An 18,273-nucleotide genomic window follows, 5' to 3' on the forward strand; every position below is an offset into this window, starting at 1 on the left:
TTCAGCGGAGGGGTGAAAAGGCCTACTGTGAGGCCACAGAATATGGTGATGGCGATCAGGACTGGAAGAAGATCGTCTGGGTTCAAATCCCGTCTCTACTACTCACTTGCCGCGTGATCACCAGGCCTCCCTTTTTTTTTATCAATAAAATGGGGAGATAAGAGTACCCACCCGGAAGAGAAGGCAAGAATTAAATGAGCTGGGATATCTGAAGCTCAAAATAAAATGTAGTGCAGCACAATCCTTGACCTGTACGTGGTGGGTGCAATGTGACCATTTGCATGTTCCTTAGGCTGAGAACCTACTCCTGCTTGCCATCTATTCCTACAGCTTTGCAATCGTTGCTGAAAACATTTGAAATAACTCTGAAGACAGCATTCCTACACTGATTGAATGAGTGAACCTGCTGTATGCCTACATCCCTACGTATTCTGTGAGGTCTGCGAGGGGGTTTAGATGAGTTAGGTAAGGATAAGGATCTGACGTCCGAGCTCCTAGAGGAGACAAACCCTGGTCACCAATAATCCTGATATGAGAGCTAATTCCCTTAGGAAAGTTTCGAAAACGTAGGCTTGTTCAGTTGTAGCTTTCATCACAAGCTGAAAGAACCAAGAATGACTTCGGAGCATTATGGGACCAAGGTGGGAGCATTATGGGACCAAGAAAAAGATCTTGATCTACCAAAAAAAAAAGATTGCCATGATTATGGAAACATGTGTTACTAATACACACATAAGCTAAGGCACATCTGAACTTTCTGTATCATTCTTCCATATATTATCACATTCAGCTTCATGTACCTTTATATATTTTGTAGGTATACAAAAACCCGATCACTCTGTAATAAAAAGGAGGGAAGCTTTGCATTATCCTGCTTTGGAAGAGTAATTCCAACAAACGCTTCTAAAATAGAGTCCTGTGCTTTTTGACATGGGCATATTAGACGTTCGAAATGCGTGTCTCCTTTGGGAAAATCCACCCCCATTTCAAATTATACATGCCTGTGAAAGCACAGATCTGTTCTACCTTCCATGTATTTTGTTATTGCTGCTTCTGAAACTTCCTTACAGCCCCAAAGAAGTCTTAATCCCTGTCAAATGTTATTATGTTACCGACTTTTATGTAGTCTTGAAAGGGGTTGTTTATTTAGTTTCAGTGACTTCTCGTTACTGCCAAATATTATTTCATTTCAGCACAGATGTAAGGGGTCCAATGACTGGAATTACTTTACAAGCCTGACATTGTCGAGAGATGGGTACCAGTTTAATTATGGACAGCTGAAAATGATCTGGGAGTCACCTGCTATGGGTATTTATCATCATTTCGAACTTCTCACTGCTGTGGTCTGAGCACCTTCACAACGTCCCGTTTGCGTTGGACAGGCAGTGTGAGCCATACGGAGCCTACGTCTTCCGTCACCTTTAAACCTACGTATGGACAGCTTAATATTGCTTGATTATTTTCTTTTCCTCCGCTCAAAGTGAGAAAATATGTTTCAGCCATTCCTATTCCTTTCCTTTCCTCTTTTTCTGTCCCTCTCCGTTGCCTCCTCTCCCTGCAACCCATATCCTTCCAGCTGTTTTTCCAATTATGCCTCATTGGAAATTATTCATTACTTAAAGAATGTGAATTGGGTAGACCAGACGTGTAGAGGATCAAGAAATACAATGACTGCAATATAGCTGGCACTCAGTAAATGCAGAGGGAAGGAGGGAAGGGGGGGCATGGAGGGAGCAGGAAACGGGGACTGCGGGATTGCAGAGCACTCTTCCAATGGGTCCTCCAGCTCACAGTTCAGGAGAAGTTAGGAATAGCAGCCCTCCTCCTTCTGCCCGTGCCCCCCTCCCCGCACAACCCCCCCCCCCATTGCCATCGCACGCCGTGCCATAACAAAGTATGGTTTCACACCTTTTCTTTTTATCTCTGCTTTCCCTACATGGATCTTGATCTGTTTTGGTCAGAGCAGAGCAAAGGGTTAAATGAAAGGAGAGGCTAGGTTATCACCTGCTGATAATAAATTGAGGTCACTGTCTACCTGCCTAAACGCACTTCACTCCATTCCTTTTCTCTTTTTCCCCAGCCTGGACTGTAAGGCCTTCCAGAATTTCAACTTTTTCCTGGAGAGGAGCATAGTAACAGTAAGCGCTAACCTCAGTGAGGGTTTACCGTGCATATGTCATTCACCATGCTAAGACTTCTTATGCGTTATTTCAGTCAATTCTATTGATGTTCTTTTTCATTTTTTTTTTTTTACTGTTTATTTTTTGAGAGAGAGGGAGACAGAGAGACAGAGAGTAAGCGGGGGAGGAGCAGAGAGAAAGGGAGACACAGAATCTGAGGCAGGCTCCAGGCTCCGAGCTGTCAGCACAGAGCCTGACACAGAGCTCAAACTCACAGACCACGAGATCACCACCTATATGGAAGTAGGACCCTTAACCAACTGAGCCACCCAGGCGCCCCATCAATTCTATTTATGCTCTGTTTCTGTAAATCAGTGGTTCTCAGAGACAATTCTGTCCCTCTAGGGAACATTTAGCAATGTCTGGCGAGACCTCTGCTTGTCACAACTGGGTGGAGGCCAGGGTTGCACTAAAATATCCTGCAAGGCACAGGGAAACCTCCTACCACAAAGAATTACCTGGCACAAAATGTCAACCATGCCACTGTTGAGAAACCTTGCTGCAGATTAAAAAGCTGAGGTTTAGGGGTGCCTGGGTGGCTCAGTGGGTTGAGTGTCGTACTTCGGCTCAGGTCGTGATCTCGCGGTTCATGAGTTGGAGCCCCGCTTTGGGGTCACTGCTGTCAGTACAGAGCTCACTTCAGATCCTCTGTGCCACTCCCTCTGCCCCTTCCCTGCTTGTGTGTGCTGTCTCTCTCTCTCAGAAATAAATAAACATTAAAAAAAAAAGCTGAGGTTTGAGGGGGATTCATTCACTTGCCCAAGACCACCCAGTGGTATCTGAAAAGTCTAGGACGCAAGCACGGCCTGTGCTTCCTCATCATGGTGCACACAAATCATTATAACCTCCGGGGCCCGTGTGCCACAGGAGCTAAAATTCCCAGCAGGAATGTTCCCATGAGAGGGTACCTCCATGAGTCGTTTGCAGATGCCCTGCCCGTCCATCCTTTGCACCAAATATACAGAATGGGGCCCATCCAAATGCTGGAAGTTTTGTAAAATACACACACACACACACACACACACACACACACACACACGTGCACGCGTGTGCATATGCGCGCACATGCAAATGTGCACACGCACACACTGCAATAGTTCCTATTTAATGTTATCAGTAGATATAACATGTAAGATTAAAGCAGAATGCATAAGCAAACACTGATGCTACCCAAGCAACAAATTTTGAAGATGGCACATGCTGTTACACAGCCTACTTTGACGAATAGGTTCTACATATTTAATCCGACGTGTGTTTAACGGTAAACATAATATCTTGTGTTCTGTAGGGTAATTAGATAGAAATGGCAAGTAGTCCATAGTATCACTTTTTCAAATGCCTAACAAACGTGTTAGTATTTTTCTTTTTTAGTAATTCTTCAACCTCCACAATCTCAGTTTTGACCCTGGTTTTTGATACAGAGTATCTTCGCGATCTTAATCACCCCACAGGCAGCTGTGCACATAAACACGCATACTCTTGTGCACACACACGCACACGCAGACACGCCCCAGGTCTTGTTCCCAGGGCAGTTTCCGTTGCCTTTATTCCTCCCTCAGGGCACCTAGCTGCCCTCTTACCCTTTCTCCGCCCCACTCACCCATTCACTCGCCCTCTCTGATGCTCCTCAGACCCGGATCTGCGGGAGATTTCCATTTGCCCTTTAGATCCTTTCCTCTGTATGACCCAGTCCTGGAATCTAACCACAGCTCCCAGCAGTGAAACCCAAGGGTGGGTACCTGGGAAACCCGTCAGGTCACCCCAGTGTCGCCATCAGTCCCCCCAGGCCTCCGAGCAGAGCACCACGAAGACAGAAACTCTATCTACCTTCCAGCTTGACTCTGGCATTGCAAGATTTCAGGTTAGCAAGAACAGCCACCCCCACCCCAAATTCTAAGCAGCCACACCTATGACTTATCTGCTTGAAACATTTCACAGTGTCTAGTCCCTTTCATCCTGTCACTAAGGGGTAAAATCTTAAAATACGGCTAACCCACTGGTATGAATGAACTTCCTTCAAAGTGAGTTACCAAGTTAAATCTTGGCTATTTTAGTGGCAAGAAGGATTTGAACTAGAAAATAACTAAGAATTGAAAATTAAAAGTTCGGTTCCTCAGTCATGCTAGCAATAGTCAAGTGCTCGATAACCACATGTGCCTGGTGGCCAGTGTGCTCAACAGCACACAGAACATTTCCGTCATCGTAGAAAGTTCTATCAGCACTGAGCTAGACAGAGATAGAAAAGTTGGAGAGTACTCGGTGTCCGTGAAGGGGTTGGGGAAAAAACACATTCCTTCACAGAGTGGTGGTGGGCACAAAAATGCTACCAAGTTTCCAAATGTCAACTTGGAAATAGCCGTAAGTATTTAAAATACACATGCGTTGGGGGGCGCCTGACTGGCTTAGTCATAGAACATGCGACCGTGGATCTCAGGGTAATGGGTTCGAGCCCCATGTTGGGTGTAGAGATTACTAAAAAAATAAATACACTGGAAAGAAATAAAAAATTAAATTAAAATAAAATAAAATACACATCGCACTTAATAGAAGAAAAAACTGAACTTGCTTAAATGTCCATATTAGGAAACTGGTAAAATTAATGCCCAAATGTCCATACAAGAGGAGACTATGAAAATAATTTAAAAATCTATACGTAAGCAATATGTGTCAGCACAGAAAGCTGTCCTATAACTTTGTATATAAAAATATAAGTCACCTGGGGCACCCGGGGGGCTCAGTCAGTTGAGCCTCTGACTCTTGATTTTGGCTCAGGTCATTATCTCATGGTCATGAGACTGAGCCTGGCGTCGGGCTCTTCACTGAGCACTCAGTGTGGAGACTGCTTACGACTCTGTCTCTCTTTTTGTCTCTCTTCTCCCTCTGCCCCTCTCCTCTGCTCACGTTCTCTCTCTAAAATTAAAAAAAAAAAATACAAGCCACTCGACCCTACGAAAGCATGATCCTGTTTGTATTGAAATACAAAGGGTATCCATATGTATGTGTATATATGCCCAGGAAACTACATAAAGATACACAAGGGTTTCTTTCTGGAAAGAGGGAATGGCGGAGCAGGTTGAGGAAGCATTTTCTTTTCATTGTACATCCTTCTGGTGCTGTTTGGACTTTTGACCATGATGATGAACCATTGCACTTAATCGGTCATACGTTAGGGAGATGAGCTACTGAAAACGATGTGGTACCAAATGAATGAAAGTGTAAAAACATACACGGCAGAGTGGGATCCTCTGTGTGTCAAAAGCCTGTTTGCTCAGTCCCGTGCTAGCTGGACCGAGTCAAAGTAATGCATTGTGTTCCTGTTGGCTGCGGTCTTTCCATCTCCAAACCCTAAGTCATTGACTCCAGAATAATAGGTTAAATACGAAGTCATACCCGGTGCATCATTTCAGCTGCTTTAACAAACATCGTGGGCCCCCAAGGAGGGACCTGAAACCAAAAGATTGTTTTTAAGGAGACCTGGTGGCTACTTGGAGTTCCTGGAGGGATGTCTTCCCTCTGCCTGACCTTCTCCCATCTCCCCTCTCTCCTCCAACCCTCACAACCACACTTTTCCCTCCCCTCCACCTTCTTCTGTGGCCTCTGCTCTAACCCGGAGAAATGGCAGATCCAAAATCTTTACCTTTCCTCAGAACTCACCTGCGTTGAGCATGACCAGGTTAGGCAATGATTCAAGATGCTCCGTGTGCCTTCTTGTAAGCTTACCGGGGAAACCAGGCAGCAGACCTCATGAAATTGTGTCTATCACCTATCTATCTCTCTGTCTATCCATCCGTCATCTGTCATATATACATGTACACATACATAGGCACGTATGCATATGTGTTTATACGTACGCCTATGTAGACACTTGTACACATGCATACACTTGGTTTCTATGGGAACCTCTGAAGTAGTTCTAACTCCTGTGCCGGCAGATGCTGTGCTTACTACTAATGTGGGAGGAAGCCTGGAGAGGACGTTTGGAAGGGGAGAAGGGAGGGCACTGGTGTCTGTGGGTGGGCCTGATCCCCAGGCAAGGGAAGAATTTGGCTCATTTGATATATTTTTGTTGGATCAGATCATTAGATAGTCAATATGACATAAGTCTCTGAGCCAGGTCGGTGATAAAGAGAGATGTGTTTTTTATTTCTTGGTATGCTCAGAATCTCAAATTTTCTAACAGACAAAGGGCATCTACCCTCCAGATACGATCTGCACACAGTTCAATGCAAATGTGTCTTCTTCCCTCAGCTGCAATCCCAAGCTAAGTTTCCTCTTACACCATCTTTCCCAGAACCGAGCACCCCTGGTAAGGCTGGCCTGGATGTGCCGCAGCCCTGGCAGGCCCCGAGACCTGGCCTGAGTAGGTCCAGGAGACACATACAGGCCTCTCCTGGCAACAGTTTTCCTCCATTTTAATGAGTCTCATTTGCCCATAAGACTTGTTTTTAAGTTTCTGACTCATGCCAGGCTCATTTATTTGGTATTTCGGCTTGATGAGTACCCAGGTTTTAACCCACTTAGGACTGTTGTTGTGCCTCATTCTGGAAGCTCCGGTTTTTGTCTGAATATTCCCCAGCCCCGACCAGCTCACTGCTCCCCTTTTCTGTCGTATCCCTTATCATCCCAATACCTACAACCCTTGTCTGCATGCCTCCCCAGCGCACACACACACACACACACACACAAATACACACACAAATACATACACATACATTGACTAGATACTGGACAAGCAGCCTTTACAATAATGGAAGGTTGAAGGTTTGATTATTATTTCAATTACCACAAGTAAGGTGAGGAAGGAAAGCCTCCCTGGAATGTTCCGTGAAAAGTTTGCATTCCTTCCAAATGCAGTTTTTTTTCTTCTTTCCTCAAAGACTCATCCATCGAACACAGGCCCTCTACGGGTTTGTTTTTCATCGGAGACCAAACCACTGACTCCTGATTGGGGAGAACTGTGAGTTATGGAGGGTGACAAGAAGGAGTTTTCGGTAGAAATTAATTTGTAAACATCTTCCCTGCTTTGCCTCTCCTGGGGAGGGGGGTGACCACATACCATCAAAATTTCCAGCCTCAGATTTTGAGCTCAGCAGAGACTTTCATTTTCATTAATTATCCCAAGGATTCTCACTGTCATTCCCTTAGGGGGGACACACCCACAGAAAATGGCATGTGCGGGGGTCAAGTCCCCTCTGAGCAGCCCCAGAGAGAAGGACCGGCATGCTGGTTCCTGCCACTGCTCCTGTGGCCACATGCACTGCCCTGCCCTGTGGGCATGAAGTCTGCCTCTGCATGGGTGCCCTGGGGCTGTTCCGGGGGAGGAAGATCCATGGGCAGTGTGGGGGGCTCAGTGCTGCCTCGCCCTGCCACTCCTCATCTTCACTGTGTGTACATGCAGCATGAGAACACGGGAACCTGGCAATTCCAGTGACACTTCTGGTCACTAATCTCCCCGTTGCACAGTAGGATAGCATGTTATTTTGATGCCATGCCAGAGTTTTGTTTTAAAACCAGCTCTGTACAGACAGTTTTAGATGGACCAGAAATAGCTTTTATGGTCTGCAAAATACCTTTCCCTCGGGACGTTTTTGTTGTGCTTTGAATACATTTTAGCACAGTGAGGTAACAGTCATAGACTCATAGAGACACGGGATTAGAAAGCAACTTTAGAGACATCCCATCCATCACCGTGACGCCAGGCAGGCTTCACCCAAAACATCCCAGACATAGGTAAATATCCTGTTTTCACAGGTCATCAGAAAGAGAGACTCCACACCACTCTGGGGTAACCCATTCCAGTGTTGACTTCCCTTCAATGCTGTCATTATACTTGTGTTACCGGGAACACACCCCATACTAGACTGCTGTGAGTTTTCAAAACCCAAATTTGTATATTTTGAGCCAGATGTCACAAAACAGCCTGATTGTCAGCACGCTGTTTAACGGGTATTGAAAAATGTCATTTCAAACCAAATACAATCTATCCTGGGGGCCGGACCCAATTGGACAGCTTTCGTTTTACAGTAAATGTGTGACCTTCTGTCCCCTTAGGATTCCCTTCCCTCTTGAATCTGGTCATCATTAAACGGTGAGGCCCTGCAGGTGTACCCTTATGCTTTCCTGCTCCCAGGAATCACAGCCATCATGTCCCTTCCCCTAAATCGTGTTAGCAGGACCAGAACTGCCATCAGAAGCAAAGCACTCTGTTCCACGGAGGGGTGTTTGCTTAGACACACACAAAGCTTTCTGACACTTGGTTTGTTCCTTTGGTCTTCAGAAATAGCAGCTTTAAGAGAGTCCTTTCCCTGGCCTTCCCCTTCTGCGATGCAACACAGGAAACCCCAATGTAGTCTCTAAGAGGTCCAGTTACGTTTTGGCATCGAATAATCCACAGGGCCTTCTGCAGTTAGAAGCAAAATAGTCCTCTCCCTTTCTTTCCGCTATTTCCTTTGGCAAAGTGGAGAGTCATAAGGAACCGGATCGGTCAGGAAAGCCCTGACCAAGAGCTGGTATGAACCTCAGACAAGACGCAGCTCGATGAGATGCCGTGCGCGCAGTCATTGTCTGAGACAGAGGGTCTGAAATTGACACCATATGCGCCCCGAGGAGTAATTGCTCCAAAGGGGGGAGAAAAGCAACGTGTCAGAACATTTTAGTAACACCTAATTCATCTCGAGGTTATAAATAAATCTTAATGCTTGCCTAAAAACAAAAGTCGAAAAATACTTTGACCAGATTACTTTTGTGACAGTGCTTCCGGCAGAGGTGAACTTTATTAGGGAGACAACATGAATAAAGAGAAACACATAACAACTTTTTATGGTATATTTTACATGATTTTATTTTTTTGCAGTAAATAAAGTGGTTATAGGGCTCCAAGGAAAAGGCCCCAGATGTTAGAGAGTTGTGTGAAATTTAGAGGAAACAAGCTGTAAAAAGCGCAGTCATAAAACAGGCTGTCAGTGCCACACATCTGGACAATACAGCTGTATGTTCCTAGTGGCTGTCGTCACCCAAAGAAAACTCAATAACCTCATTTCACCCCAATTAGGCTGCATACCAACAGGATCAACATTAAATTGCGAGGGGGCGGGGGAGAAACGTTCATATGGCGCCTCTGCGTCAAGCAGTCTTTATCTTGCATTTGAATTTGGTCACCAAGAAATAAAAGATTGCTAACATAGCTATTTCCATTATTATAAACCCCTATTTAATTCATAATGTTGTAATAAGTCAAAGTTTGACAGCTTGGACTATCGGCTACACCAAACAATAGACTTTCTGTAGCATGAAACTGACCTATCAGTCATCCAGAATGGAGCCCTGGCATATCTTTCCTCTACCCCTTTTTGGGGAGTCTGAGTCTCGCAGCATTGTGGGAAGCACTCTCTGCCTTATTGGAAAAATAAGTGCATTTTCAGACAACCCAATTTATGTAAAGTAGAAGATAAATGCCCCTCTCGATGGCGATGGGGTATTTTGCTCTAATTCTTTTGGCCAGCAGTGAGGCACCTTTGCAGTAAGATGAATATTGCAAAACTGAAATACCATTTCATCTTTTTGTCACCAACAGACTGTGCCAAAGGTTATAAAATGCCACTTTTCCCATTAATGTGTTTCTTCCTAGGTGTTAACGGCAGCAAAGGCAATTATGGACAGTGGAGAGAAATTAACCCTACCACTGATAGGGAAACTCTTGAAATTTCAGCTTCTCCAGATTAAATTTAAGGACCAGCAGAGACGGGAAAACGAAAAGAAGGTACTGTATGACGCTGGGTCTTCTAAAGAGGGCAAACAGGGCATAAAATGGAGTCAGTTTTCTCCAGGGACACTTCCTCTCTTCGTAAGCCTTCCATTAAATGTTACCTAGCACATTCAGCTGTCGCCTGGACAACTTAAGAAAAAGGCCATCCAAAGATCTGTTGGAGGAATTATATTTTCTCAAAGACAGACCCATTAAAAATAAATTCCCTTGTGCAAAAATCAGACAATAATCAGGGCATGTGCCTGAGCTTGATTTTAGAGTAGTCTACTTATATGCTAGTAACAAAGAAGGGAATCAAGGTGAGACAGAGTCAGGAGAAGTAAATGTAATGTGAAAAAAAACCCACAAAGTCAGGGTCTAACCGTTTAAAATATTCTCTCTAATATTCAGTAGGAGTTCCTATTAAAATGGCAGGCTGCATCTGCACCTTCGTAATAATCTGAACATTTCAGCAGCAATCCATCACGCCCCCCCCCCATTATACGCTTGATTACTTCTTCACATGTAGACTTCTCATTTAATTTGCCTATGGAAATCAATCTGTGCGTTTTCCAAAGATTCATATTTTTGTCTGAAAAAAAAATATTTTGAAATACCTTTAGCAAAACGATGCTAGGTTCAAATCCATTTGTTATTATCATTACTCGGAATAAGAGATGTTTTTCTTATTTTCCAAATCATGCTGAGATTTCCAAAAAGCCGAACGCTTCTGTACATACATGTGGTGTGTGTGTGTGTGTGTGTGTGTGTGTGTACACATGTATACATGAAATGGATTTACATGTAAGCTGTATCTTTATGCCCCTGAGTGGAAGAGGTAAAATCAGTTCATGGAAGAAGAAAGAGAAGAGGGAATGTGTTCCAGTAATACCTTTCTCACCTTTGCAAGACCCCCAAACCTAGGTTTCCTATTTGAATTGGATGCTTGACAGGATAATTGTAGGAAAAAAAATAATAATGCCACCTTATATTTGCAGAATAGGGCTTTATGTTTTTCAAACAGATTCCCCATATAACATCTTATTAGAGGGGCACACATTGTTCCCGGGAAAATTCTACTCATAGGAACACAAGTGATGGTCTAGTTTTCCATCTATTGAAGCTCTTTTCATCATGTACAGGACATTTGTGCCTTCAGAAATACTCGGGGTCATTAAGACTTGGCAGAAGAAAAACTGGAAAGTTTGAAGCTAGTATAGAAACATCTTTTCTTGCCTTTTTAAATTCCAATGTCACTTGGGAATATGAATTATAAAAAGTAGACTGTGAGTCCTGTGAAAATCTCTGTGCTTTCTGTTTTCTCTGTGCTTTCCCGCAGCACCTACAAATATACCTAATGTGCTAAAGGGGATCAGTTTTCTTGTTTGCCAACTATTGTAAGTCAGCAATCGTTTGTCACAGAGTAAGCTTTAGTTTTCAGTTAATGGATTTTAAGTAACAGTAAATGGAATATCCTGGCAGCTCAGGAAAAAGTTTTAAAGCTAGAAGTAATATAAAAATATTTCTGCAGTGATTTTCCTCAGCATTTCTTTGAAATGTGAACTATAATAATACAGCTGTGAGGTTCTGAAGATGCGCAAATAATCTTAGTTTATTGTTGGAAAATTCAAAAGTCTAAAGGAATGCGGGCTTGAATTTTAGATAGATGATAGATAGATAGATAGATAGATAGATAGATAGATAGATGTAATAGAGGCATTCAGAGAACTCTGAGCAATCAAGAGCCAACAATTACATAGTCTAATCTGATGTCTTCATTAGATTGGGTTCCCAAAACACCAGTCCCAAATCTCTCAGTTGCAACCATACGAGTAAGTGCTAAATAAATTGATGAAAACTGATTGGAATGGAGTACTCTCCAGAAAATACTCTTGGTAAAGGCCAGATGAACAGAGTTGTTTGAGGGATGATATAATCTCTATTCATTTCAACACTACCACCCAACCAGTCAGTTAGAACAATTGAGGTTAATGCTTCTCAGCCAGCAACTTGGGCAGAAAACTAAAATAAGTATAAAGTAAATAAAACTGACCCATGCTGTGGGATGTGGATGAGAAAAATGCAAAAAAGAAAAGACTTCCAGTTTCTTCCTCTTTCCTGAACCCAGGCTGAGATTCTGAGATTTCCTAGAAGGGGAGCTTTTTAACAGCAATAAGAAATCTACGTAGGTGTTTCCTTTCAAATGCTGAATATATTGCCGAAAACTGTGCAACCCAAATTGTGTTTTGTATCTCCTATCTTGAATTTTCAGAATTGTATTTTTAAAAACGAATGCCAAAAAAATATCCACAGCGGGAACTAACCAAAAATACTAGGGAGAAGATATGGACAAAAATAACTAATATAATTAGGTCCCTGTCCTTTATTCCCCTTATATATTTGATCCTGTTTTAATCAACCCAAATTTTTTCTTAGAAATAAGTGGTGGAAAAAAAAGTAAGTGGTGAATAATATAGTTCCAGATGCCAAATACGGTAAAAATATCATTATTGTAGATTGCACTGATTTTAATAATTTCTAGCACTTCAGCATGGGCTATGCTTATCATGCGTTTGCTTTGTCCTTGAAGAAAGCTTGCTGGCTAATTAATAGCATAAAAAATAATACAAGGGAAGATATTTCTTAAAGGAGCAGTTTTGAAGGCATTTCTGAAAAGCAAATGCCTGCTTGTAACTGCAATGAAGTAAAAAATAGTTAAAAACTCTGATCTATTTGGAAACACCTTGTTGGCTACATCCAAATCTGCATATCATGAAGAAAATATATTGTGTTTCTCTAAATAAATTTTAGAATTTCAGAAATTCTGAAAGACTCTTTTATACAATTAACCCTAAATCGGATTTTGTTGTATCTTAAAATCTGAGAGTTTTGTTTAGAAATGACTCTTCCTTGCATACATGATTATCTCAGCATTTATTCTGTGTTTTTAGATCTGTCATTGTCAGTCTGTTTTTAATTCATCAACTTAACAAACACTTATTGAAACAAACTTTACAGAAACAATGTACTAGGCACACATATATCATAATGTTCATTATCATTTTAAAATAAATTATTTGGTGTTTGTATTCCGATCCGTGTTTTAATTTAATCTATCTGAATATTATAGCATTGTTCACATTTTTACTTTTTTTTCACTCCAACTTTTATGTCTATATTAATGATAAACATTTATTCAAAACCAAAAGACTTTATTGTGAATATATTTAAAATATATCGAGAATTCAGCTAAAACCTTTAATCATCAAAAAAAGATGAAAAATGCCTATACTACAAAAAAACAATAATAACCATTTAAATAATCGGCCAAAGTAAGTCTGGTCTTCCTATGCCTCTGAGTCTAGTTTGGAAAATTTGCATATGTTTAGAAAAAGATCCAAATATATTCTAACTGTGCTTTTCATTTGTGGATGCAAATAACCAGTCCATATTTTCTTGGATATTTTCAGCATATTTTTTGTGTAAAAGCAGAACAATTCTTTCTCTTTCTGGCTTCTCTACTTAGGAGAAGTACTTGCCTTATTTTCCAGAGAACTAGAATTGGAGAGAAGGCAGTTAAGAACCATGGAGCGATGGTACCGGTAGACTTTTCTTAAAACAACTCAAAATTAAAAGCACCTACATTTGATAAGGCATTATGAGGAAGCCACAAACAACCCAGAGCCCGCTCCAAAGGAGGCACGAAGAGAAATTAGGGTAACTTTCACAGACGTTTTACAGCTTACTCCAGTTGAAACCCCCAAACACTGGAAACCAGCCAACGTAATGCCATTGTGTGTGTGTGTTTTGTTTTAAAAGAAAGACCAGAGGGACATGCCAGGAAATTACAGGCTGGTTAGTTTTGATTCAGTTGTGGTTAAAATCTTCAAAAACTATTTTGAGAAATCAAACAGAGGAAGAGCAGGAACTCAGTTTAGAGGGACCCGTGTGGTTTCAGGAAAGGAATAACTTGCCTCACTAACTGGATGGAATTCTTTGAAGCAGGATTATCAAAATGAGGGTACTACCAACAAAACCATTGCATCCAAAGAGCTACGAAATTCAGCAATTCCGGGTAAATAATAAATGACTCCCCGGCTAACTGATCTGTAGAAAGAAGTGTTTTCCTCATTGGAATGCTTTTAATTAATGAAAACTGTTTATGGATTTCAGGAAAAAATGTAAAGAAACACGCATATTTAGAATAGAATAGTAACTTTAAATATGAGCAGCTGTAGTTACAACAGCTAATGATAATATTTAGCTACCGTTATTGACTCTTTGGCATTATACTAAGCTCTTTACACATGTTATATCATTTAATCTTTGAAATGACTTTATGAGGTACGGAGTATTATTCTTGATTTGCAGATGGGAAAACTGAAGGTGTGAAAAGTTAAGTAACTTTCCCCAGGTTAAATAGCTACTCAGAGGTGATGCTGGGATTCAAATCCAAAACTATCTGACGCTATGTTCTTAACCACTGTACAGACACCTTCCGAATGTGTCTCCTTAGCTGTGCAAAATGGCACCCTTGGCCCACAGTCAAGAGTGCTGGCCCTAAGGTATTTCCCTGTAGGAGCAATGGCTTTGCTCAGTGATCTACCAACAACCGTCTGGTCCCACTAATTACATCACATACAACATCCCGAGGTAAAGTGTGAGGACAAGCCAAGGAAAGGAACAACGCTTACCAAAAGCAAAGTCCACACAGAGCTCACCAACCACCAATTCCCAAGGGAATTCTGATTTCATTTCTGGCCCCGCCCCACTGCCCGGAAATGACCTGGTCTCTGGGAAAATCTCTTAGAACTAAACTCCCTGAGATTATTCCAAACATCCTCACCCCTCTCTCCGCCCTTCTGGAACAACACCGGCTGATCCACTGTTAATGCCTCTGAATCACACAGAATCCTGCAAGAGACAGACAATCAGATAGACATCAGACCCACTCCCTCACTGCCACCAGTCATAGAAAATGTCCACGTTCCAATTCTGTGGATTCCAGTTCTGAAAATGGCAATATGGCACCCCAGGACATTCCGCAGGGTTCTGAAGATTGCATTATCTGGTCAAGTAAACCCACTACATTCCTGGACTTATGTCTTCTACACAACAGCAGCTCCCTAGAAAAGTAAGCAACTAACTCGACCCCATGCATTATATTTTCTACTTGTCAGGGGAGCAGGGAGAAGAGCAGAAGGGAAAGAATATATAGGAAATATAGAAAAGAAAAAACAACATATTCATAATGCTGTAACACTACTACAAGTAATGTTAACATTCTGATATGTTTCTTTTTTTTTCTTTCTGTGAATTTGTTCCTTTACATAATCGTTGTAAATTAAAATATATCATAATTTTACTTATTACCACAGCAGCCACACCTATCATTATTATTGGTTGTAGGATATTCTATTGACTACTATAATTTTCTTAACCATTCCTCTATCATTGAACATTTCAGTTATTTCCATATTTTTATAATAAGTAATGTGATGAACAACTTTATAGTATAGAACTCTTTATATTTTGGATAATTTCCTTAGCATTGGCTTATATAAATGGATTAATATGGCCTCAAAGTCCATTACCTGTGTTTCCAAAGTAAGTTCTAGAACCATTTAGACCCAGTTTTTCATTAAAAAAAAAAAAAAAAGGCCCCCCTGGTCAAAAGAACTTGGAAATCACTGTGTGTTATACACAACTCTTAGAGATTTAACAGCACATTAGCTTATTAAAGATAGAGGAGTTTTGTGAAAATAAATCTGTTTAATATTGTTTAATCTACTGTCTCTCAAACGTATCTGACTCCATAGATTTCTTTCAGCCCGCCTATTGTTCTCTTATCATCTGTAACCAATAAAATAGATCGCTTGTGAGACGGTGATCTCTTGAAAGAGAACTAAAGTAGCATTCAGAAGACAGACCTAGTTTCTCATAAGCCACGTAATAAGAGTGACTTAGTCACTTAACTGCCATGAGCATGTTTTCTTATCTATATCCCTAACAATAGTATTGTGGGAATCTGACGATAGAGCATATGTGAGATCACAAAGTACCACACAAATCTAGATGTGCTGTTACCTATAAAAATGAGATGAAGTAGAGCTATTTACCAGCAGTTCCACTGACTTTTACCACTTGGTTCCCTTTTATTGTGATAACATAACAAATACCTGTCACGGTATTTGAAGGCATTTGAATCTTGACATCAAGAGTCATTTAGAAAGTTAAATACAATCTAAAATATTTGGAAGCATCAAATAATTAGGTTGCCCTGTTAGAGAGAGGGACAGTTTTTGTGTTTTTCCCTCTTAAAAAGTGAGAATAACAAGATTGAGGACACGGGGTAAGTGCCACTTGATACTCAACTAAATATGCGAAATGCTAATAGTTCTTTGGTTGTTGCTAAAACAAGAGCCTCACATCTGCTATGTAGCTTAGCCAGTTAAGAAATCTCTGTGCCTATCCACAGCCTTCTCACAGTAGGAGGCATCCAGATGCTTTTTGTACACACTGCATTTTAAAGAAAATGGACTCTGTAACGAACTTGACCTTTCCTTCATATGCTGGGGAACATGTTTTCCCCAAACATGGTGGAAAGAGGGGACTTTTGGATACGCCCCCTCCTAGTTTTTGTCTTGAGTTGGCAAGGATTCCCTCTTGAGTTACGTTTTGTGCAGATGACCATAGAATGGGATTATGCAAGCTGCACTACACAGAAGCGAGCAAGAAAAGTTGGTGTGAACAAATTTCAGTTTGTGATTTAGGAAGGGGTCAACTCTGGTGAATGCTCAGCTAATCTGGTTCACTTCCTGCCACCCCCTAGCCCCGGATCTCAAGGCATATACTCATAGGGGGAGGAGCTTACTCAGGATATGAGAGAATAGAAGAAAAGGGAAGAAGACAGGAGGTGATTTTGCTATGATGGGGGCTTGGTAGAAAAGGATATTTTGCTTTTTGACCAAAGTAGAATTCTGCGGCCCAAGCAGTCAACATTGTCAAGAATCTCAGGGACAAAGAGACTGTCCTGGTTCAGTTCAAGTATGGAGGGTTGGAGGCGTGAGGAACAGAGGGAATATAGGATAAAGTAGGTAGACGACAGCTAGAGTCAGACATGGGGAAGCAGAAGGGACTGGGTAGGGCACCATGTTCAGAAATCCACCAAGGATTTCTCTGCCTGGATCTGGAAGCCAGAATAACCTGGGTACTTCCATTGGCTTTGTCCTCTGCCGTATGATGTCTCTGCACCAGGAAAGTACATACATAGTTGCTCTACTTGGGAAATTCTTAATGTAGTAATTATTCTTGAAATTCTACCAATTGAAGATGCATCACTGATAAAGGAAAATGCAGAAGACTGAGTTGTATAGAGAGAACAATAACAATGATGTTATAACGGCGCATAAACCTGATTTGAAAGAATGCGTTAAATATCTCCTTCACTCATCTTCTCTGGTGATTTTTGTTAGATCGCTATATTCTTTCAAATGTTTCAATAATGATGATTTTTATAGTTAAAAAAAGCTTTTTCAAGAAATGAATCAGGATTTATAGGTATTTTTTAGATTCTTTTGTAAAAGGAAGGAGGTAAATATTGATAATTTCAGCACTCAACAGGAAGAATGGGTGGGGAAGGGAGAGCTATGGAGAATCAAAAGAGCATCCAGGAAATAGTATTATTTAGCCCCTGGAAAGACACAGTAGAAAGACAGACCATCTCTATGGCCTAACAGGACCACAGAAATAAAATGAATTTAGGGTTTGAGGTTAAACTGGCTTGTGTCTCTTCCATAGCAGTGTCTGAGGGCAAACCGTGTGTCTTAATTTATCCAACATGAACAAAATTACTCATCTTGCAGGCTGCATTTTGAGAACCAATTAAAGATGATGATGTCTGGAAAGCACCTATCATACCACACAGCTAAGTCTCTCTACTTTATTGCTTATTTTAAATTTTGGTTGTGATCAGTCCTGCCTTCTCTGGGGTGCCAAGAAACCTTACAGAAGAAAGGGCTCAGGGAGTTCTTTACCTTATAGAACTCCAACCTTGCCAAAGAGTTGGGATGGGAACTATGTCATTACACAGGCTCCCAAACACCCCTAGGAAAGCCAGCAGGGCTAGAGGGCCCTCCTATTGGAAAAGGATAAAGAAACTAGTTTTAAACTTCCTCTGTATTCAGCAGTATTTGTTTGGAATGACAGGATAAATGAATGGATGCATGACTATATAAATGTTTAGTCTTCTGGGTGAACTTTAGAATAATGTCACCTGAAACAGTTTCTTCTTTTCCGTTCTAAAGCTCACCCTGAGATTTTATTTAAAATTGCAGTTGTGGAAGTTTC

General features: G+C 41.4%; 1 protein-coding gene across 2 annotated transcripts in view; it reads left to right on the plus strand.

Moving 5' to 3' along the window:
* The window catches only part of SPAG17 (sperm associated antigen 17), a 235,344-nt gene that overhangs the window by 56,193 nt on the left and 160,878 nt on the right, over positions 1 to 18,273 (plus strand). For both annotated transcript variants that reach the window (XM_047871565.1, XM_047871566.1), the window contains exon 4: positions 9,808 to 9,939. In XM_047871565.1, coding sequence (XP_047727521.1) covers positions 9,808 to 9,939 — 132 coding nt within the window. The remainder of the gene's footprint in view (positions 1 to 9,807; positions 9,940 to 18,273) is intronic.

This window comes from Prionailurus viverrinus, chromosome C1, assembly GCF_022837055.1.
Source record: "Prionailurus viverrinus isolate Anna chromosome C1, UM_Priviv_1.0, whole genome shotgun sequence".
Classification (NCBI taxonomy): Eukaryota; Metazoa; Chordata; class Mammalia; order Carnivora; family Felidae; genus Prionailurus; species Prionailurus viverrinus.